The 25,245-nt window shown below is 34.5% G+C and overlaps 1 protein-coding gene across 1 annotated transcript in view; it reads right to left on the reverse strand.

The window, feature by feature from the left end:
* CDH19 (cadherin 19) overlaps positions 1-25,245 on the reverse strand; it is a 78,089-nt gene that overhangs the window by 23,054 nt on the left and 29,790 nt on the right. The window contains exons 3-8 of the mRNA XM_040264336.1: positions 22,347-22,641; positions 15,142-15,261; positions 12,230-12,394; positions 9,977-10,158; positions 8,983-9,236; positions 4,175-4,296 (exon numbers count right to left, since the gene is read on the reverse strand). Coding sequence (XP_040120270.1) covers positions 4,175-4,296; positions 8,983-9,236; positions 9,977-10,158; positions 12,230-12,394; positions 15,142-15,261; positions 22,347-22,641 — 1,138 coding nt within the window. The remainder of the gene's footprint in view (positions 1-4,174; positions 4,297-8,982; positions 9,237-9,976; positions 10,159-12,229; positions 12,395-15,141; positions 15,262-22,346; positions 22,642-25,245) is intronic.

Consider the following 25,245-nt stretch of genomic DNA (forward strand, 5'->3'; position numbering starts at 1 on the left):
CCACTCATCTATGGGTACATTATTTTTGACAAGGAGGAAAGACAATGGGGCAAAGACAGCCTCTCCAATAAGTGGTGCTGGGAAAACTGGACAACTACATGCAAAAGAATGAAATTAGTTCACTACCTAAGGCCATGCACAAAGATAAACTCAAAATGAATTAAAGACCTAAATGTAAGACCAGAAACTATGAAACCCTTAAAGAAGAACAGAGAACTCTTAGAGCAGAACAGTGACATAAATCAAAGCAAGATCTTCTATGATCTACCTCTTAGAGTAATGTAAACAAAAACAAAAATAAACAAGTGGGACCTAATTAAATTTAAAAGCTTTTGCACAACAAAGGACACTACAAAGAAAGTGAAAGACAACCCTCAGAATGGGAGATAATAATACCAAAAGAAACAACCAATAAAGAGTTAATTTCCAAATTATACAAGCAACTTATACAATCAGTCCCAGAAAAAATAAACAACCCAATCAAAAAGTGGGAAAAAGACCTAAAGAGACATTTCTGCAAAGAGGACATACAGATGGCTAACAAACTCATGAAAAGATGATTGATATCACTCATTATCAGAGAAACGCAAATCAAAACTACAATGAAATACCCCCTCACACCAGTCAGAATGGCCATCATCAAAAAGTCTACATGCAATAAATGCTGGAGAGGGTGTGGAGAAAAGGGAACATTCTTGCATTGCTGGTGGGAATGTAAACTGATAAAGTCACTATGGAAGACTTTATGGAGACTCCTTAAAAAGCTAGAAATAAAACCACCATATGACCCAGCAATCCCACTCCTAGGCACATACCCGGAGGAAATCAAAACTGAAAAAAAACACGTGTACCCCAATGTTTACTGCAGCTCTATTTACAATAGGTAGAACATGGAAGCAACCTAGATGTCCATCGACAGATGAATGGATAAAGAAGCTGTGGTACATATATATACATATATATATATATATATATATATATAATTGAATACTACTCATCCATAAAAAGATCACATTTGAATCTATTTTAATGAGGTGGATAAAACTATAATCCATTATATAGAGTGATATAAGTCAGAAAGAGAAATATAAATATCATATACCAACACATATATATGGAATCTGAAGAGGTGGAACTGATTAATTTATTTTCAAGGCGGCAATGGAGAAGCAGACATAGAGAACAGACCTATTGTTAAGGTGGGAGGAGAGGAGGGAGAAAGGGAGATGTATGGAGAGAGTAACATAGAAATTTACAATACCATGTGTAAAACAGATAGCCAATGGGAATTTGCTGTAAGACTCAGGGAACTCAAACAGGAGCTCTGCAACAGGCTGAAGGGTGGGGTGGAAAGGGAGGTGGGAAGGAGGTCTTGGAGGGAGGGGACATGGGTATACCCATGGCTGATTCTTGTTGATGTATGACAGAAAACCACATTTTTCTGTAAAGCAATTATTCAACAATTAGAAAATTAAAAATAAATTAAAATTTTTTTTTAATTAAGTTCAAATTAAACCTTTGACATGGCTATACAAAGCATACCCATATCTTTGCAGCTTCAATTTAAAGTAGTTAGTTGTTTTATTCTGTTATGTAGTTAGATTAGGAAAAAGAAGTCCAGAATGGTGGTGGCTAAAAAACAAAGAAAGGAAAAAACCCATGAAAATAGAACAAAAGGAGGTCCAAAGTCCAAAGTGAGAACCTCAGGTAAAACAAACAGCCCTCTTGCCTAGCCCAATTTACATAGGACAGGTTCATTGGGAGGAGAAAAACATACAAAAAGAGGAGCCAAAATTGAGGTGGGGGGGGGGCCTCTTTTCTCTTCATGAATTTTAGGTGGCCCACTCTTACTCCTGTAGGATGTGTTTTCCTTTGCTTGCCAAAATATACTGAGCTATAACAATAGTCTGTTCACTGCTTCAAATTTCTGCTGCAGCGAGACAGAACTGAGGAAATTACAAACTCCCCTGACAATTCACTTAGCTGTCATGTTGATAAATAGCTTGATGCTTAATTTGGGAAACTTTCCATGAAAAAGACTAAGCACACAGTGAACTCCATTCGCTGGGAAAACACATGTTAATTTGGAGCATGTCTTTCCTATAATCAACATAACTGATATGTCACAACCTTCCAGATAGTTAACACATGCAGCAAGTGCTTTATGTAACAATTTTATATGAAGCCCTGTTTTCCACCATCTGGGTGTTTTTGTTTATATTAATATGTCTTAAGTGACTGAAATGGGTCAAAAATTATTTTTGATATCAATATTACCATAATAAAAAAATTGGCACTTGCAATTATTTTTTTCCAAAATTGTTCTAAAGTGAGCTTAATAATGTGGATTAAAAATGAATCAAGAGATAGAGGGAAAATGCATGAAAATTGGATGCTTGGTGTAATATAAGTTCTTTCTAAGCAATTTCCCTTAAAATGAAACAGATATTTTACAAAATATATCTTCAAAGATGAGTTTAAATGAGTTTTTTTTTTTTTTTACTCTCAGAAATGAATTTTATAGCACAAGAAGCAGATCAGCAAGAAATGTATAATTTCTAAACTTTATAACATTTCTAATCACTTATTTCTGGAACAATGATTAACTTCTCAGTAATAAATTTCATGTAATATAAATATATTGTTTATTTTCAATTTGCCTTTCACAGGCATTTTTTCATTAACCATATTTTTAATCTTCTTTTATTTATAAAGTGTTTTATAATTTTTACAATATTTGTGTCTTAGAATATACATAATCCATTTTAAAGACACTGCTTTATAATAACTTAAATTATAATTTAAGAATGCTTCTAACTTAACAGAAGTTAATGAAATATTCTTAGTTAAGTTCTCCTTATATATAAAATAAAATTACAATGGATAATTACTTACATAAATTTCATTAAAACATGCTCTTTTAACGGTTGAAAACTACTTCTTGGAGAAACACATTTTTCAAAGATGTTCACTCATCCTTTGAACTGATTTGAATTCTTTCTTCAATAGCCTTGTAGATAGCAATAAATTTTTTTCTCACAAATATCCAGTGAATAAAATCTTGCTTTTAGGCTAAATATCCTTGTGTTTTCTGACACCAAAAGCTTTGGCATTTCTTCTGTGCAGCAGACATTTATTCCCTTGAAACATTTGCACCCCATCCATTTAGTGTTTAAATAGAAAATTCAAGACTCAGCCCCAATCTTCCTGGGTGCCAAAGAGCCACTCAGTGTATAACAAAAAATATGTAAGTGATGCTTTCTACTCCAGCATCTCATCAGCAAACTGCTCAATAAGGTGAGGAGTAAGATGTGTGTTTAAAGACTTTTAAAGAACAAGCCAAGTAGGTAAACATGATTATTAAAATTTTATGCAAAATCAGTTTGGAAAGGATGCATTCTGATACATTTGAAATTCACAAACTGAATCCTTTACTGTATTATATGAAATCCATTGACTATAATAGTGATAATTTTGATAGTTTTTTCCATTCTGTTCTCTCTATTATTTTGAGCTTGATTGATTTAATAACTGATTAACTGAAATTTTAAAGACACAAACTAACTGGTAAACTGGATAATTTTATCTGTTTTGAAACCTGAAAATGGAAAAATACCTGGTTACTATTAATTATTGAAGATGTGACCATTCGCACAGCTGACATGAGTTTTATTTGAGCAGATTTCACTGGGCAATATTTACATGTCCAATTTGAAAAAGAAACTTGCAAAATTTATTTTCATTGTTTAAAAATTGATTTAAAATGTATTCATGAACAATATTGTAAGAGCATATAATAAATAAAGTTTTCAAATTTCAAGTAATGTGGGTTTATTTCTTATGTTTTTCTGAATTTTCCATGATTCATTTCTTATATTAAACATTATATATTGCCATAATAAAATAGAGATATTTTGTGGTAAGTATATAAATAAACTGTAGTAAGAATGAACAGACTAACTTTTAAATAATAAATGATATACACTGTATATATAAACACCTGATATATAAATGATATACATGATAAATGAATGATACATACTTGATATATAAAATATTATTTAATTCTAATTTCAGCAACACTTTAAGCTACCCATTGTCCCTATGTTTAGAGATTGTTGAGTGGGTTAAAAAACATGGTGAACCAATATATGGTTCTCAAATGAATACTTACATTTTTCCATGGCTGTAACACTTAGGTTGTACCAAGCACTAGTCTCTCGATCAAGTGGGTTAGTTGTGAAGATTGTGCCGTTGTCATCAACACTGAACACTTCACTTCTGGTGATAGAATATCTGCACACACAGACACAAATAATTTCTTTAAAGTATTATTTTCTCTGTACAACGTTAAAGTGTATACATTGTTCTTTTTAAGCAAAAAGATATCAAATCCACATTCTACAGAGCTAGTATGATGCTGAAAAATTTCAGAAAGATAATTTCTACATTTACGATTCAACTTGATGGAAACAGAGGAGTAAAACCTGAAACAAACTCTAGTTTTCAAATAATGTGTGCTAAATCTGGCCATGCCACTCATTCTCACTTGCAAGAGAGAATTTTAACAGTCTCTAAAAAATATCACACTAATTTGTTGGTTGGTGTTGGGGAAAATGAAAATAGAAACTACAGAGAACTAAGCTTTAAGGAAATTCCGTTTTAGCTCTGCTGCTCCTGCTAAGTCGCTTCAGTCGTGTCTGACTCTGTGCGACCCCATAGACCGCAGCCCACCAGGCTCCCTGGTCCCTGGGATTCTCCAGGGAAGAACAATGGAGTGGGTTGCCATTTCCTTCTCCAATGCATGAAAGTGAAAAGTGAAAGTGAAGTCACTCAGTCGTGTCCAACTCTGAGTGACCCCACGGACCACAGCCTACCAGGCACCTCCATCCATGGGATTTTCCCGGCAAGAGTAGTGGAGTGGGGTGCCATTGCCTTCTCCAAGTTTTAGCTCTGCTCATTGTTAAATCTTTATAAGCAATTTGCTTACAGATCAACAAGTGGTCACATTTCCTAGTTAGATATTTTTGACAAAATGGAACAGTTGTTGTTAAGTTGCTTAGTTGTGTTTGACTCTTTGTAACCCCATGGACTGCAGCATGCCAGGCTTCCCTGTCCTTCACCACTTCCCAGAGCTTGCTCAAACTCATGTTCACTAAACTGGTGATGCCATCCAACCATCTTATCCTCTGTCATCCCCTTTTCCTCCTGCCTTCAATCTTTCCCAGCATCAGGATCTTTTCTAATGAGTCAGCTCTTTGCATCAGGTAGCCAAAGTACTGGAGCCTCAGTTTCAGCATCAGTCCTTCCAATGAATATTCAGGGTTGATTTCCTTTAGGATTAACTGGTTGGATTTCCTTGCAGTCCAAGGGACTCTCAACAGTCTTCTCCAACACCACAAAGAGTTGGACACAACTGAGCGACTTTCACTTAACTTCACCATTTAAGACATAAGTGTGTAATATATATTAGAAAGAGTATGGACTAAAAAGCCTAAAACGGAAAGTTTAGATGTTCAGATTAATCTTTCATTTGCTTTGCAATTCCTTTTTAAAGAGTCTTCATTCTGCTAAAAGTGCTGAGGGAATAGAATGTGGTTGTGTGGTGTTTTCTCACTGCAAAGGGTTCCTGACAGAATGATATAAACAAATGATTTCTCCATGCATATAAGGATGCCTTTATAGTCTGTTCTTAATCTTCATACACCTCTACAAAAGTACTATTCCCGTCTCCCAGAAGAAGAACTGAGACACGTAAAAGCCAAGCCCGTAACAAAGGCTAAATCTTCCCAAGGAGGTGCAACTCCACCAGATCTTTCAGGGATGCTTTTATGCACAAGTAATAGAGGATTTGTGTTTTTTTTTTTTTAACTTTTAAGTTTGTATTGGGGTATAGCCAATTAACAAAGAATGCTGTGATCATTTCAGGTGAAGAGGGAAATGACTCAGCCATATATATACATGTACCTTTGTTCCCCCAAACTCCCCTCCCATACAGGCTGTAACATAAATTTGAGCAGTGTTCCCTCTGCTATGGGGCTTTCTTGGTGGCTCTGTCAGTAAAGAGTCTGCCTCCAATGCAGGAGACCTGGGTTCAGTCCCTGGGTTGGGAAGATTCCCTGGGGAAGGAAATGGCAACCCAGTATTCTTGCCTGGAGAATCCCATGGACAGCAGTGCTATACAGTAGCTCCTTGTTGGTTATCCACTTTAAATATAGCAGTGTGTACATGGCCATCTCAAACTCCCTAACTGTCCCTTTCCTCCAGCTTTCCCCCTGGGAACTACAAGTCTGTTCTCTAAGTCTGTGATTTGGTGAAAGGTGTTTAAAGACAGCTTCTTCCACTGGTGAAAGAAATCCTTGTCATTCTTGAAAGAAACACAAACCTGCTTCCAGCTAGTGAGCTAGATTCTTTCCCACAAGCCTGATTACTCAGATTATTTATCTTTTGCTGTGAATGCAGGCAGTTTTTCTCTTTCAAGGAATTGGTCTGAATTCATAGACATAGATAGAGTTGTTCTTAGTATCTCCTTATAATACTGTTTAATGTCTACAGGTTCAATAATTGCATTCCCTCCTTCATTTCTGATAATGGTAATTTTTGCCTCTTCTTTTTTCCCCTTGGTAGTCTGATTAGATGGATAACTTCTACCGGTGTTTTGGAAGAACCAGCTATCATTCCATTGTATATCTCTATTTTCAATTTCACTGCTTCTAAAGTTTTTAATTTTCTTTCTTTTTTTTAATAACAGAAAAGATTTTAGTGCCATTCCCATATTTATAAAAATTATAAAATTTGACTCTAGGTTTAGTTAGAAAGGAAATTATATCAATGCCCAAGGAATAAATCATCCACAGCAGTGGCAAAAGAATTTATTCCCTCTATCTGTCATCTAAACAATGAAGTAATATAGAGAATAGGGATAAGATGAAAAACTTTGGGAAGATTTCTTGTGCAGTTTCTTATAACTTTGTGATGAAGTTTTTATTACAGATAATTTTGAGGTTCTAATTCCTAGCACACTAGACTCCTAAAAACAACTGTTAATACATGTTTTCCTCCACCACCTTCCCTTATTCATCTATTTTCCATATTTATAGTCCAGAGAATTACACAGGCTTCCAAGATGCTGGGTATTGCTTTGCTCTTTGGAAGGGCTACTGATACAAAGAAGAAGCTTCTTTAAATTTTTAAGACAAATGATGCTCCAGTTTCCCACTGTAATTCCTAATCACAAAATGCTGCCTTCTAACATGAAGATACAGTTCCTATTTATTAGCAGTAAGCTTAGTAATGAATATAAGTATATGTGTAGTATACGTGTAGTATATGTGTGTGTGTGTGTGAGTTGCTCAGTCGTGTCGGACTCTTTGTGACTCCATGGACTGTAGCCTGCCAGACTCCTCTGTCCATGGATTTCTCCAGGCAAGAATACTGGAGTGGGTTGCCATTCCCTTCACCAGGGGATCTTCCCAACCCAGGGATCCAACCTGGGTCTCCTGCATCGCAGGCAGATTCTTTACTGTCTGAGCCACCAGGGAGGACTTCCAATATATGTGTGTGTGTATAATCAAAGCACAGTACATTGTTTAAATTTTAAATAGCATGTCTATTAACCTACTTGTTTTTCTGACAATAGCAAAGAATACATAACAATAAATACTTTCATGGTTAAAGTTTTCATTATGCTATCATTTATAATGACAAATTGTAGGAACAATTTAAATATCTAATGTCAGTTGTGTAAATAAGTCAATGAATGATGAATGCTTTATGAAAGTCACTCAGTCCATGTCAAACTCTTTGCGACTCCATGGACTGTAGCCTGCCAGGCTCTTCTGTCCATGGAATTCTCCAGGCAAGAATACTGGAGTGGGTAGCTGTTCCCTTCTCCAGGGGATCTTCCTAACCCAGGGATCGAACCCAGGTATCCCACATTGAGGGAGGATTCTTTACTGTCTGAAACACCAGGAAAGCTCAAGAATACTAGCGTGGGTAGCCTATTCCTTCTCCAGCAGATCTTCCTGACTTAGGAATTGAACCAGGGTCTCCTGCATTGCAGACAGATTCTTTACCAACTGAGCTACCAGAAATAATGATGAGTAAAAACATAGCTGAAAATATGACATTTAAAAAAAAATACAAAAGCATTAAAATTGATGATTATATGCAAAATATTATGTAACATATATGAGAAAAATGTGACCACAGCCAAACATAATAACAGCTTTTGCTTTTATCTTTAATAAGAACTACAAGGACAACAAATTTTTTTTTTAAGGCAGAAAGTATATTACCTGAATGTAACAGACTAATTTAATGGATGGTAAATATAGTTTAATTGCAACAAAAAAACTTATTTCTAACTGATTGGACTCATTTTTATGCCTTTAATGGTACCTTGTAAAAGCTTGGTTAACTTTTGAATATCATCCCCTGGTGGCTCAACTGGTAAAGAACAGCTCACAATGTGGAAGACCTGGGTTCAATCCCTGGGCTGGGAAGATCCCTTGGAGAAGGGAACAGCTACCCACTCCAGTATTCTGGCCTGGAGAATTCCATGGACTGTATATAAGTCCATGGGTTCACAAAGTGTCAGACATGACTGAGCAACTTTTACTTTAACTTAATCAAGCAGTATTTGTATGAACCATATTGTTATAAACTTTGTTTCTCCTCTGACTTGGCATAATCAAGGATTTCTTTTCCCTAACATCCCTATCCCAATTAATAGAGTTGATTGCATCGAATTTCGGTGCACAGCCTCTCTCTTGCCCATGTTTGCAAGTGCTTATTTCTTTGCATCTTAACCAACAGTGAGGTTTCCTGTTTTGATTTGTTTAAACTTTTGCAAATTTCATAAGTGACCATAGAGAGAAATATAGGTCTGGATATATTCCTATTCTACTTAAAAATAAATTTATTTTCAAGCTAATCTGTGTTTCCTCATTTATCAATGCAAAGCTGGGTTTCCAGACATACCCAATAGGAGATTTCCTCTGATCAGGATCAGTGGCAGAGACCGTGCCTACAGAGGATCCATGAGGGCATTCTTCAAAGATTTCAAAGATGTAATATGGGAGGAGGAAAACAGGAGGCTCATCAACATCTTCCACCTGGATCTTGATGACAGTGGTGGAAGCTTCAGTGTGGTATTCCCTGAGTTGCTCATCAACTTGGGGATTTTTAACTTTTGCTCTAATACGATAGTGGTTCTGGTCCTCAAAGTTCACTTTCTGCAAAGTAATACATTGTACACAGAAAACCCAAGGAATTACTTAGGGGGAAAGAAAAGGTTTTGTTGATAAATTAAGTCTCAGGTGCTTTCCAGTTAGGTTTTTACTATTTATTTTCTTGGATCCCAATGAGATTGTCATTAAATATTTAGTAGTTGTGGAGAAAATCCCTATGTTGTGTGTAGTTTGTTATTTACAACTATTACAAAATGTTTTTGGTTAATAACTAGTTTTGTTAGGATTAAAACTATACTTTTCTGAGTATAAATATCTTAGCGAGTTAAGAATTAATTTCCTGTCATTTAAGATATTTTGAAAGTTTGTCCTCTGTTTTAAAATCTTTTTCAAAAACTCTCCTACAGTGTAATTCAAGGAGCTCTGTAATAAATCTCTCATCAGTTATATCTGAGATATATAGATAAAAATATAAAAAACTGAACTTTTTTCTTAATTTTTTCAGAAGTATCTTGCACAAAACTGATAATTAGCTATTGTTAAATTATGCTTTGTAATTTATGCTAAAATGTAGGCAATGTATGTTAATATTCTAAAAAATGAAACATCTTAGAATTTTTTTAAAAGCACACATATCTTTCCTTTTTTCTGTAAACTATAAATCACAAGATCTTAATTTAATTACTTAATTGAAACAAACACTAACTGGTTACACAAAATAATTATATGTATTTCTGATTTGATTTTGCATTATTATTCAAAGGAAAAAAATTTAATGCATCTACCTTTTTTAGTATAATTATTCCTTCTTGGGTCTCATTATTGGTAATGACGTCAAATGTTCTTGAATCGTCTTCAATGCTGTAGTCCATTTCTGCATTCTCTCCTATGTCCCTATCATATGCCATGATTTTTCCTATAGATGTCCCAACAGGAGCAGATTCAGAGACGGTCAAGCGGTATAAACCTTCAAAAACAAAATTCAGGATATTTTGCACAGATGATCAACATAAAGAACTTCCAAATATAGCGCCCTCTCTTTATTTAATGTGCTGTCAGAAAAAAACATACCCACTCTCACTAATTGCTTATTCTGAATATACCTCTCTCTCTCTCTCTCCCTTTATATTTTTGCAGTCTAAACATTTCCCTCATATTTTTGAATATCTATTATTTTCTTGTTAAATATATCTTAGAAAGTTCTTTCACCACTACATAGAATTCCCAAATTTCTATACATATTTGTGTGTGTGCACGCTTGTGTGTGTGTTAGCTACTCAATCATGTCCAACTCTTTGTGACCCCATGGACTATAGCCTGCCAGGCTCCGCAGTCTATGGGATTCTCCAGGGAAATTGATAGACATTTCCTTCTCCAGGGGATCTTTCCGACCCAAGGACGAAATCCTGGTTTCTTGCATTGTAGGCAGCTTCTTTATTGTCTGAGCTACCAGGAAGCCCATTCAAACTCATACCTTCTCACTATTCATAGATTTATTTTCTGTTGTATCCTTCAACAATGCCATATTATATTTGATACAAATTTTTCAATATTGCTCAGGCATTCTCTGATACCTAAAATTACCAATAAATATAAGTAAGAATTAAAGAAGGTAGCATCTAAAAGCAAATATTTGAGTTCTAAGTGTAGTAGTTTGATTTAAGATAATATGAACTTGGATTGCATTAACCACAGTTGAAAAGAAATAGAAAGATGTGGAAGTATGCATCCATAAAAAAGAATGAAATAAGAACATTTGCAGCAACATGGATATACATCATTATACTAAGTTAACAATGTTGGAAAGAGAAAGACAGATACCATGTGATATATGTGGAATCTAAAATATGACACAAATGAACTTATCTACAAAACAAAAACAGACTTACTGATATGGAGAACAGACTTGTGGTTGCCAAGTGGGATGGGGAGTGGGGGAAAGGATGGATTAGAAGTTCAGAACTAACAGGTGAAAACTATTATACAGAGAATGGATAAATGAGTCCTACTGTAGAGCACAGGGAACTATATCCAATACCCTGTGATAAATAATAAAAGAAAAGAATATGAAAAAGAATATATATATATGTGCATAACTGAATCACTTCGCTGTATAGTAGATATTAACAACATTGTAAATCAGTTATGAAAGTGAAAGTCACTAAGTCGTGTCCAACTCTTTGCAACTCCATGGACTGTAACCCACCAGGCTCCTCCATCCATGTAATTCTCCAGGCCAGAATACTAGAGTGGGTAGCCATTCCCTTCTCCAGGGGATTTTCCTAACTCAGGCATTGAATTCAGCTCTCCTGCATTGCAAGCGGATTCTCTACTATCTGAGCCACCAGGGAAGCCCAAAATATACATCAATAAAATAATTTTCAAAAGAAACAAATGATGGAGCCGCAATAGTTGGCTGGTTGTGAAAAACCATGTTGGCATCAGATGACTCTATTCTTTTTATATAATGGCAGTTATATTTGAAATACATTGACACAAATAAAAATAAATAAGCTTCCTTTCTTTACTTTTCAGAAGTAACTTGCATAAAACTTATTAAAATTAGTTACTCATATATCATTTGTAATTTATGCTAAAATGTAAAAAATCACCAGGAATGATAACATCCTAAAGAGTAAATCTTAGAATTAAAAAAAAAGGAGCACATTCAGTATAATTTTTCTTTAAAGGGATTCATGATTTCCTTAGAAGCACAGAGCAAGTCACTACACAGACTGCCTTGTGAGATCTTTCTCTTTTTTTAAGCGGGAGAAATGTCACTTTAAAATTGGTAATATTTTGCTGTTTTCAGGAAGTAAGAGTTTAAGTGTGCTACCATGTATCTGTCATTGTGGCAAAGTTAAAAGAATCATTTATTCAATTGCACAAATTAAAAATTGCCAACAAATTACTCTTGAGGAGAGAGTGACACTATCCTAAATCTGAAAGCAGATGCTTTATACATTGCCAAATCAAGGCTTAGTCTATGCTGTTTCCCATACTTTCAAAAATCATTTGTTAGGGTACTTCTTACTTACTGTCTTTAAATATGGGTTTATTGTCATTGACATCAGAAAGTTTGATTAATACACTTGTTGTTCCAGACAATGCTCCAGGCAGACCAATCATGTCTTTGGCTTGAATAATCACCCAGTACTCATCTTGCAGTTCTCTATCCATTTTAGAAGATATCCTTATTTTTCCTTTAAAAATGTAACAAACTACAATTACTATTTCATGATTAACCATGGCTTCTCCCTAGTTAATTTCTTAAGAATTAGAACATAAGATCATTGGTTTGACACATTTTGAATCACTACAATGTGCCAGATGCTGCCCTGGAGATAAAAAGGTGACAATTACTAATCACCAACTCTGCCTAGAGTTTAGTCATCACAATACTAATAGTAGTAGATCCTTAATAAAATACTATGCTAAGATAAACCACAGGGAGAGAGGAAGAAAGTCTTATTTTTCTGCTTTCTTTTCTGACCTAATACTAGGGTGCTACAATTAACTGTTCCCCTAAACTTGGAAGAAGTTGATTTACTATAGATACGTGTGTAAATAAAAATGCTAAATTTATGCAAAAAATACTGTACACTTGTGATGTTAAAATCTATTTTGAGTCATAACATGTGAAGAAGGGCTGATTTTTGATTCACAGTTACTCAACAGAGATATTCAAACCCACACTGGACCATGAAATTGTTGTATTAAGTGTCCGCTTTCTATAAAATTATTCAATAAAAAGTTATTCATCATTGAAGAAACCTAGGAGAAACTTAAGATGGTGAATAGGAAGGCGAAATGCAGTCCTAAAGATTGGGGAACACATAATACAAATATAAGAAAGAGAATGGCTAATCTTCAACAACGTCTGGGCAAAGTATTTAGTAAAAACTGTGATACCTGAACACAAATAAAAGAAAGATAAATTGGACCATACCCTGATGATATTTTAACTGTGGACTGGTGTTTCACAATTATATTCTAGTATATGTAATCAATATGGAAACCATAGAATATATGAAACAGATGCTGCTACTGTCTTCTGTAGATGTGACTCAACAGAGAATCATGTTTGCTATTAGCAAAGGTGAATAGTACTAGACCTTCTGATTTATATATCCAAAGGTGTAGAGACTGAAAGGGACACAAAGACCTTCACTTCTCATGTGTGGAGGCTTCAGCTAACTTTGCCTACTTCCTTTACTTTTCTTCTCACCTTCAGAATAAACAAATTTAAATATATTCCTAGATCATTTTACACACTCCAAAACTTACCTCTTCTGTGTTTTGGCTTTCAGTTGCCTTGTTGCTCACTCTACTGCTCCTCCACTAATGAAATTAATTGCTCTAGCAGATTTGTTCAATATATAATACTTAAGAAGCCAGCGAGGAATAAGAGGGAAAGACAAGGCTCAAAATGGCCAAGAAGATCGAGTGCCACCTGGCACACGTCTCCTTCACAGATAACTCACTTTCTGCTTTCCTCCTGTTTTGTTTTCTCACCCTGGTGCCTGGATAGTCTAAGAGCTTCAACAGTTCCCCTTCTCAGGGATTTCCTGTACATTCTTCCTATAACCTGGAATGCCTTCCTCTCCTCACTTTGGCTGCAGGCTCAGCTCAGCATCCTGTTTTCAGTGCATTCTGCCTTGCCAGACAATATGAAATAGTGTTACTTTCTTCTATTGAACCTTGTTTATTTTACTTTATGATATACACAAACTAAATGCATGTTTTTATCAATATGCAAATGTTTAATATTTATATTTAAATTACAAGAGGAAAGAATTCCAGTTGCTTCCTTTTTATTATTTTTTTTATATTGCAATGTTGTACTACTGTAAACATAATATGTTGTAAACACAACTCCTGTTACATATTTGACCCTTCTCAACCAAGATCATGTAAAAGAATGAAAACCAAATGTCTTAAGGCATCCATTCATTGCATGTATTAAAATAACTTTAACTTGTACATTCAGGATAATAGAAACTAGGTATTATTCTGGGAAAATTAAGAATATAGTCACTCAAATCATACTTTTCAAAATCTGATTCTCACAAGAGACCTGATTGATAAAAGGTGAGACATTTAGTATTTGCTAAATGAATGAATCAATAAGCAATGCTTAAAGACCCAACACATGCTTTAATTGCTTAAAGCTTTTTGTGTCATCGAGATGGATATAACACTTGTCTCATTAACAACCATAGAATTTTACTCCTTTTGGCACTTGCCACATTTTTGGGTGGTTAGTTAGGTACTTCTTTTTTTCATCTTTAAAGACTATAAACTTCTTTATGTTTATTTAATCTTTGCAGTGACCAAAGAAATCATACTTGTTAAATGACCAATGTCATATAAATCTTATATGTTCAACAGATATAGAAAATTTTTTTGTTTTATTTATTTTATAAAGTATTCAACTGATTAACAGAAATTGAAGAAGGATAGAAAAATCAAATGCTATATTCATGTAAATCAAATATAATTTTTAAGTTCCCACACCCAGCCATAAAGTCAGGATTAACCTCACTCTGGCTGAGTGTACAGGTGGAACTCTGTGATTTTAATTTGCATTTCCATGATGACTAGTAAAGTTGCACAATTTTAATATGCTTGCAGGCTTTCTTTGTATCAACTTTTTGTCAATTGTTTGTAAATGTCTCTTTCCCATATTTTTATAATGTAATAATCCTTAGATATGCTTTATAACCCATACACAAATCATTTGTGGTATGGATGTGAAAAATCTAATCTCCCAACCTTAGAAAAATCAGCTAAAAAATAGAAACAATTAAATGCTTAAGATTACATTACAATCTCTTTGTTTATGGAAACGTGTTCCATTTTACAACACATTTGTAGGCAGGGAATTTTTGCTCTGATGTTTGCTAACTTAGAATCATGTTGAATTGCATGTTATTTCATCCAGGAATACCTGTTGTTGGTTCAATGGAGAAATATGGTTGGCCTTGTAGTAAGCTGTACACAAGACGAGCGTTATTGCCACTTGAGGGATCATCAGCATCACTTGCTGTCACCTGGGTTACTAATGTTCCTGAAGAGAACATAAATAGTTACAAGAAATTAAGACTCTGGTCTTTTTGAAAAATGGATCCTAGTTCTCTAAGATTCTTTCTTTAGCAAGAAAGATGATGATATGCAATGAAAGACCTGCCCTCCTTTTTCTAAATTATGAAACAAATATACTTTTGTTTAGACAAGAAAATATAACTTTATAAATAAACAGCCCTTATTCACAAATACAATATAAAATTTTAAATGTGTAAATCTAGTGCAACCTAAATATAAATAACCCATGAAAATATATAATTAAGGATTATTCAAAGATGTTTTATTAGTGGAGTAATCGAAGGAAGATTTAAAAGCATTTTTCTTCAAAAACCATATTGTAACCAGTTCTTCAAAAAATTATAGAATTTAAAAATATTAATAAATGTTATTAAAATGATCTTGACATAGTGTCAAGCTGAAAATAAGCAGAATTATTTGGCTAATATCAGTCCCTTCAACAAAATGCCTACTTTAATGAATTTTCTTTTAAAGTGCAATGTAAAAATCTACCAGCTTGATAAGGTAAGCATTCTTAATCTAATTTAGTAATAATCAATAAAATTCATGGGAAATAAATACTTGTATGTTTAAAATCAATGGTTAAATTAAATATCTTTATTTAATTGTGCTTTCTAATGATTTTCATGTAAATATGGAATCTAACATTATGAGTCTTGTTGGAAACACAGATTTTTGAAGCTCTGTGTTCTGTGTTTTTATCATGAAAAGAATAAATGTAAAATAAATTAAGATGATACAAATTTGAGGCAGAACTTCTAAAATAAATTTCATAAAGTCTTGCTTTATTCTCACTTATAATTTGTAAATATCAGCTAGAAAACTTAGAAGGACTTTAGGAACGGTCATTTCTAACATCACTCTAATTATCTGATCATATTTTCTTCAGTTTCTGTCTTTCTTTCCTTCTGTTTCAGTTTTATAGACATAACATTTCATTAAATACAGATTAATTAACTTTAAAACCTTTAAATATTTTATAAATGTTTTTTCTAAAAAAGTCAGTAGAGAGAAGTAAGCCTGTATACATTCTTAATCAGTAATTTGAAAACTGTAGAAATCTTCAAAAATAGTAAAGTAACATAAACATTAATAATAAATAAGCATCAAAGCAATTAAGAAATACACATCATTTGATAATATTTTGTATATTTATATTTTCTGTGAGAAATTGTCATGTATAAGAGAAATTGTACATTGACTTGCAGTGCAGTTCAGTCGCTCAGTCGTGTCCAACTCTTTGAGACCCCATGGATTGCACCTCGCAGGCTTTCCTGTCCATCACCAACTCCCGGAGCCTACTCAAACTTATGTCCATCTCATCAATGATGTCATCCAACCGTCTCATCCTCTGTCGACCCCTTCTCCTCCTGCCATCAGTCTTCCCCAGCATCAGGGTCTTTTCCAATGAGTTCATTCTTCATGTCAGGTGCCCAAAGTACTGGAGCTTTAGCTTCAGCATCAGTCCTTACAATGAATATTCAAGACTGATTTCCTTTAGAATTGGCTGGTTGGATCTCCTTGCTGTCCAAGGGACTCTCAAGAGTCTTCTCCAACATCACAGTTCAAAAGCATCAATTCTTTGGCACTCAACTTTCTTCACAGTCCAACTTTCACATCCTTACATGACCCCTGGACAAACCATAGCTTTGATTAGATGGACCTTTGTTGGCAAAGTGATGTCTCTGCTTTTTAATATGCTGTCTAGGTTGGTCATAACTTTTCTTCTAAGGAACAAGTGTCTTTTAATTTTACAGCTGCAATCACCAGCTGCAGTGATTTTAGAGCCCTCCCAAAATACGGTTTGTTACTGTTTCCATTGTTTCGCCATCTATTTGTCATGAAGTGATGAGACAGCATGCCATGATCTAAGTTTTCTGAATGTTAAATTTTAAGCCTACTTTTTCACCCTCCCCTTTCACTTTCATCAAGAAGCTCTTTAGTTCTTCTTCACTTTCTGCCATAAGGGTGGTGTCATCTGCGTGTATTGAGATTATTGGCATTTCTCCTGGCAATCTTGATTCCAGCTTGTGCTTCATCCAGCCCAGCATTTTGCATGATGTTATTTGCATATAAGTTAAATAAGCAGGGGATATATATATACAGCCTTGACGTAGTCCTTTCCCTGTTTGGAACCAGTCTGTTGTTCTATGTCCAGTTTAAACTGTTGCTCTTGACCTACATACAGATTTCTCAGGAGGCAGGTCAGGTGGTCTGGCATTCCCATCTCTTGAAGAATTTTCCACAGTTTGTTGTGACCCACACAGTCAAACTTTTTGCTGTAGTCAATAAAGAAAAAGTAGATGTTTTTCTGGAACTCTCTTGCTTTTTTGATGATCCAATGGATGTTGACAATTTGATCTCTGGTTCCACTGCCTTTTCTAAATCCAGCTTGAACATCTGGAAGCTCATGGCTCACATTCTGTTGTATCCTGGCTTGGAGAATTTTGAGCATTACTTTTCTAGCAAGTGAGATGAGTGCAATTGTGTAGTGGTTTGAAAATTCTTTGGCATTGCCTTTCTTTGGGATTGGAGTTAAAATTGACTTTTTCCATCCTGTGGCCACTGGTACATTTTCCAGATTTGCTGGCCTATCAAGTGCAGCACTTTCACAGCATCATCTTTTAGGATTTGAAATAGCTCAATCGGAATTCCATCACCTCCATTAGCTTTGTTCCTAGTGATGCTTCCTAAGGCCCACTTGGCTTTTCATTCCAGGATGTGTGGCTCTAGTTGAGTAATCACACCATCATGGTTATCTGGGTCATGAAGAGCTCTCAGTTAGGAATATTATACAGTACAGAGAATGTTAACAAAATCACCACAAGGCCAATGATGTGTCTTTCATGGAAACAATCAATGATTGTTTAAAGTGTCCTTTTCTTTATAATACCAGTAAAGATAGATAACAGACACTTGGTGGTTGAGTATCATATTTAATGTGTATTACTCAGTCAGTGTATGAAGCATGGTATATGTCATATATTTAATTTAAACTGTTCAGCCTCTATTTATTCATTTGATCAATTTTTAATGTACTCTCACTAAAACTGATAAGGTTGACTCTACAACATTAATAGGTCAAAAATTAAATTCTCTCTAAATTATATTAGAAATAAATATATTTCTAAAGGATAAATGACCTCAGTTCAGTTCAGTTCAATTGCTCAGTTGTGTCTGTCTCTTTGCGACCCCATGAATTGCAGCACTCCAGGCCTCCCTGTCCATCACCAACTCCTGGAGTTCACTCAGACTCACGTCCATCGAGTCATTGATGCCATCCAGCCATCTTGGGGTTCCTCTGGAGTCTCCACAGGGGAGTCATCCTCTGTTGTCCCTTTCTCCTGCTGCCCCCAATCCCTCCCAGCATCAAAGTCTTTTCCAGTGAGTCAACTCTTCGCATGAAGTGGCCAAAGTACTGGTTTCAGCTTTAGCATCATTCCTTCCAAAGAAATCCCAGGGCTGATCTCCTTCAGAATGGACTGGTTGGATCTCCTTGCAGTCCAAGGGACTCTCAAGACTATTTTAACCTTAAGTATATCATCAGGATATCCTTCATCCCCATTTGGATCATTAGATCAGTTTCTCAGATTAACTATGTTTTATCATATAGCTCCCATTCAGATTTAATCATGTCTTAAAAAGAACTGCATTCATTGCCCCTATGTCTCACACATTATGAAAGAAACTGGAAGTAAAACAATAGATGTCTACAAAATTCACTCTGGCTTATTGTAATGCAAGAATTAATTTAAAAAATTAAAAATCAGCGACAAATGCTTCTAGTACAAGTTGCAAATATATATATAGGTAAAGCTCAACATTCAGAAAACGAAGATCATGGCATCTGGTCCCATCACTTCATGGGAAATAGATGGGGAAACAGTGGAAATAGTGTCAGACTTTATTTTTTGGGCTCCAGAATCACTGCAGATGGTGATTGCAGCCATGAAATTAAAAGATGCTTGCTCCTTGGAAGAAAAGTTATGACCAACCTAGATAGTATATTCAAAAGCAGAGACATTACTTTGCCGACTAAGGTCCGTCTAGTCAAGGCTATGGTTTTTCTTGTGGTCATGTATGGATGTGAGAGTTGGACTGTGAAGAAGGCTGAGTGCCGAAGAATTGATGCTTTTGAACTGTGGTGTTGGAGAAGACTCTTGAGAGTCCCTTGGACTGCAAGGAGATACAACCAGTCCATTCTGAAGGAGATCAGCCCTGGGATTTCTTTGGAAGGAATGATGCTAAAGCTGAAGCTCCAGTACTTTATCCACCTCATGCGAAGAGTTGACTCATTGGAAAAGACTCTTATGCTGGGGATTGGGGGCAGGAGGAAAAGGGGACGACCGAGGATGAGATGGCTGGACGGCATCACTGACTCGATGGACGTGAGTCTGAGTGAACTTCGGGAGTTGGTGATGGACAGGGAGGCCTGGCGTGCTGCGATTCATGGGTTCGCAAAGAGTCGGACACGACTGAGCGACTGAACTGAGTAGGTTGGTCCTTGGTAGAACTGGAGAGCTGATCACCCTGCCTAGAACCACTGTGACAATGCAGAGTGATCATGAAAATTTTGTGCTCAGGGAAGGAGCAATAACCCAAAACCTGTATATGTGTACACTGAATTCTCTCACCCTTAATTCCTATTATTCTATCTTATGACACCATTCTGTAATTAGAATTGGGTAATATATGGAAACTTAAAAAAATTAAATTGAATAACTTCTTGAAGTTCAATTAGCCATGAATGTATACCAGAGAGAGGAAAAGCCTTCGCTTGGTGACTGAAAGAGCTAAAGGTCACTGAATTTCTGAGTTGTCACCACAGCTTGGTGGTTTAGATGACTAAACTATTTGTAAATGCAAAGAGACAATGATTGGACTCTTGTAGTCTAAAGATCTCTTAAATCAATTTTTATCTATGTTGTTATGTGAAGAAAGTATAATTACAAAAAATCACTTTCTCAGATTTTAATAAGAGCAATTTCTCAGTTTACTTCTTCCTTTAATAAACTTACAACATAGCGTGTAATATAAAAACCTGTGTCCTTATGTCTCCAGCATTGGCAGTAAGGTTCTTTACCACTAGTGCCACCTGGGAAGCAGTTTATAACAACAAAGTATGTAATATAGTAAGTCTGCGTTCTATCCATTACATTGATAGTTGATATTGTTTTCCTATATTATCCTTTAGAGATTTTCTCAAAAATCAACTTAGTTGTTCTGAATAGCCTCTTAATCTTCAAGGTAGTTTTTGCAAAGGAATTTATGAAAATAAAATTTAAATGATATTTGATTTTGACCACTTTATCAGATATATTGTCCTGCAAAAACTTATTTTGTGTATGTAAACTTACATGTAAACTTGTACAAATGCTTGAAAAAAAATCAGTCTTCTCTGTTGATTTTATTCAACCTTACAGCAGCTTCCATGCAGTTGGAGGATCTCTTCTTTTGCAACATCACTTCTCATGTCTTTCTTTTCTTACATGACTGTCTAATTCCACTGATTCTCCTTCACCAGTCAACTTCTTTATATCTAGCAGTTCTGTCACCCTGTATCTTTTCCTTTTCCCTACCTACATTCTTCACCAAGGAGATCTCATCCATTGCCATACACTCTGCAGCTCTCCTCACTGTGCCATGGGAATTTTTATCCCAGAACATGGCATGGCTGGCCTCTTTGGATCATTTTCTTTAAATAGTACTTCCTAAATGACCCCACTTTGTCCAGTCAATTAGCCATCATCATATTTTGCTCAGACTTAACAGTTTAATAACATATAAGGTCAAATATTACCTGGCTTCTTTAAAATAGTTGCTTACAGTTTGTACACTATAATTAAAATATAACATCTGTTAACTAGCAATTACTTCATATGTTTTCTTTACAACCAAATCCTCAGTCTCACAAAAAATTCCTAAGATCTATAACATATATTTGTTGAAGAAGAAAAAGAAAAGAGCTAGGAGGAAAAGGAGGAGGAAGATGAGAAGGATGGAAGGAGAAAAAGAAATATATATCTGCCTAGTGATCAGACAGGACAATATTAATTCATCATTTGTATCTAAGGATAATTGGCCTTGATAACACAGCTAAATTTGTTTATGCTGGTGTTAAAATTCTATGTTCTGAATACATGTAGAAATGGGTCTTTAAATTGCTAGTTATTAAAGGGTGAAGAATCAGGAAAGTATATTATGGAATCTACATTTTTAGACATGCTGGATAATGGATCAAATGTTCAGATAAGGCAGTTTTAAAGCACCTTAGCATAATTTAAAAATAATCATTATTGAATCACACTTAAATAAATTCATTTATCACAATTAAATACATTTTATGAATTAAAAATTATATACTATTTGTTGTTTTGTTACAATTTTCTGACAAAAAAGAGAGGACAAATTTTGTATGATTGTATGATAATTTTCCCCCTATTGGAAACAAGTCTGATTTCCAAGGCAGTCAATTATTAATCTCATGGAAAGCATTTTCCTTTACAAGTATTTATAGTTAAAGTATTTATTAAAATGATACTGGGTTTGAAAAAGAAATTAAAAATGGATGTGGCTACACAGAGATCTTCAACTGTTTTGTTTTTAGTTTTCATGATCCCTTGTTTGGATGATTATAGATTTTTTGTCTTATAAAATGGTTTCTCTTATTTTTAAATGGAGACGATCTTATATGTTTTCTTTTTGAGATTCAAAAGTATAGTTTATTTTGGAAAGTAAATTCTTATATTGAAGAAATTGATAAGTGAACAAGTTAAATAATTTCATGTATCACTCAAACATGTTTAACCATTTTTTATTGAAGACTGACATTATATTTTAACAAGACAAATTACCTATTAATAAATAGTATCATTGCTTATAAAATTTTAGTGTATAGTCAAATTTTTCAAATATTTTACTTAACAGATTTGCAGAAGGAAGTACCCAGGTAGAACTTTAAATAATTCATGTTCAAAACATATGCTTGAAATTTTAAATCTCTTTTCATTGTTAACAGGTACATCTTTGATGTAAATTAATATGCAATACCTTCTGGAGACATCTCTGGTACAATGGCCTCATAAGGTTCATCTAGGAATTTTGGTTCATTGTCATTGATATCCGACACTCTGATGACAAATTCAGACTCAGGTTCCACAGCCCTTCCAGTAGTGGTGTCGATTACCTGGGCTCTGAGAGTGTAGAGGGACCGTTCCTCTCTATCAAGCTTCTCTACAGCATATATGTCACCTGTTCTTTCATCAATGGCAAAAATATTTCCAGCTCCAACTCCCAAAAGCTTGTACTGGAAAGAGTTGTTTCCATTGTCTAAATCAGATCTTAGCTGCAAGTGCAAAGAGAGATAATTTACTATCTAGATATGTTAAAATAGATATATGTTAACTGTTTCATTATCATGTTTGTTAATTATTCTCCAAACTAATAATTTCATATAATTCCCATATTGTATTCAGTTCAGTTCAGTCGTTCAGTCATGTCCAACTCTTTGCGACCCCATGAATCACAGCACGCCAAGCCTCCCTGTCCATCACCAACTCCCAGAGTTCACTCAGACTCACCTCCATCGAGTCGGTGATGCCATCCAGCCATCTCATCCTCTGTCATCCCCTTCTCCTCCTGCCCCCAATCCCTCCCAGCCTCAGAGTCTTTTCCAATGAGTCAACTCTTCCCATATTAGATGAGGTGAAATGTTAAATTTAAGATTAAAATCTATCACCAGGAAGATGACTCTGAAATTTCACTGTAAAGCAGTATACAAATTTTATTACTCTAAATAGATGATTCCAATTAGAAACTATAATGATTGAAAAACAAAGTCTCTTTTATACATTATGCACAACACAGTCAGTTCATGTTTACTCAGATGATTACATTTTTAGTCATTAAAACCATACTCTCAAATATTTATATTAGATTGGGATCTAGAGACAGTTAAAGAGATAATGACTTACATAAATTAAATAGTGATGTTCTATCTCTAGGCTAAAAACACATAGAAGACATGGAAATATTAGTAAGAAAATTAGGGAGCATGTTGAGACTATGATAATAATCTCAATCATCCATAAAATCTGAAAATTGCTTTATATTAGTTTTTTCAATTAATTCTCATACTAATATTGTGAAATACATATTGTTGATTTAATAAATTATTTGAATAGAGAAGAGAAGTGAGATTTAAAAATATAAAAACTTTCACAGAATTGTATGGTTTGGGGGTTGAATTATGATTTGGACCAAAACCCTGTTTGACCCCAGACCCTCGCCTACACAGCCCCTCCCCTCTTGCAAACATGGTCTTTTAGTTCTCAAATTTAAGCCAAATTATATCTAATTCTTTCTTTCCAATATAGTCCACTTAATTCTCAAATGTACCTATTCTTTGGCTCTCACTAAATAGCTTATTCATCATGGTGTTAATGGAATTTTGAATTTTATACATTAAAAAGGTTTATGATATAGATAATACTACATGACTTTTCATATCTAACTTATTTTACTTAAAGAAAAGAATCATTACAGAGTAACCTCCTAATTATTCTGAATCCATGGTTTTCTTGATTCCTTATTCATATTCCAATTTATGAATGTGTGTATGTGCTCATTCATGTATGACTGCTTGTGACCTCATGGAATATAGCCCACCAGGTTCCTCTGTCCATCTTATTCCAGGCAAGAATACTGGTGTGTGCATGTTCTCCTCTGTACATGAAATTTTCCAGGCAAGAATACTGGTGTGGTTTGCTATTTCCTCCTCCAGGGGATCTTCCTGACCCAGGGATCGAACTCACATCTACTGCATTGGCAGGTGGATTCTTTACCACTGTGCCAGCTGGGGAGCACTATTTATGAATATGCCCTTCTTCAAAGTAAGAGCTTCTCTGAAAATTTATACAGTAAACCAATAAACACAAGCTGAATTTCATAATTTTTCTGACACCTCAAGGTACAATGTATCATTTTTCTGGACTAATTAATACATTTTTCTATGTGGGGAGAATAGCTCAAGATATCAAAATGAACAATTTAATAATATAATGCTGTCTTGAATCATTGTTTTACAATAAAATAAACAAATTGGAAATAATGAAAAAAGAATTACAGCTTTTAAATTTTGAAAGTCCTTAATTATTCATAAAAGTGAAGTCCACATGCCCTAATGATAAGAAATTAAGGAAAACAAATGTGTTTTCTAAAATAAGTGTTACAAATGAGAAGAATCAAGGCCCCTGGTTTCCAATATCATCTCAATATAGTTTGAATATCAGGATGAAGGAAAGTCAGATTTAGTCATGAATAAATGCATTTCTAGTATATTCAGTTTAATTGTCATAGATCAGTGAGCTTGATCTTTTTAGGATTCAGATTTAATTTAAAAAAACCATAATTCGACATCTTCTTATTTATGTCACAAAATGCATAAGTTAAGCACATTTCAGTTTCATGATTATACATTTTCTATATTTCCATTCAAAACCATTTTTTCAATTATGTATTTACTATCAATTTGGCAAACTTATATGACTAAATCTTTACTTAATTGTGCTTCCAAATTTTAACCCCTTTTAACAAATTGATCAAAAAGAAAGTGATTTCTGGACATATCAGCTACATTGTCTTTTTACCAGCTCTGTCACTACAAACATGTAAATATTCACTATTACTCTCTTTTAAACAGTTACCTGTATCCTGTTTAAGCCTAATGAGGTTGTTTAGAGGAAGATATCTATAGAATATTTTCATAAATATTTTTATAGAATGAAAGGAGGAAATAAAAGTTATATGTAGTGAGCAAAAGCAAAAAAATGAAAGGAGAAAATGTGAATTAACCACATCACTAGTCCTCATTTTGATTGCACTGATGCACTTCCCTTAGAGCCTTACCACTAAAAGTCAAAAAAGGCGTGAGAAATATTACTTATACCAG

Source organism: Oryx dammah, unplaced genomic scaffold, assembly GCF_014754425.2.
Source record: "Oryx dammah isolate SB20612 unplaced genomic scaffold, SCBI_Odam_1.1 HiC_scaffold_22, whole genome shotgun sequence".
In the NCBI taxonomy this organism is placed as follows: domain Eukaryota; kingdom Metazoa; phylum Chordata; class Mammalia; order Artiodactyla; family Bovidae; genus Oryx; species Oryx dammah.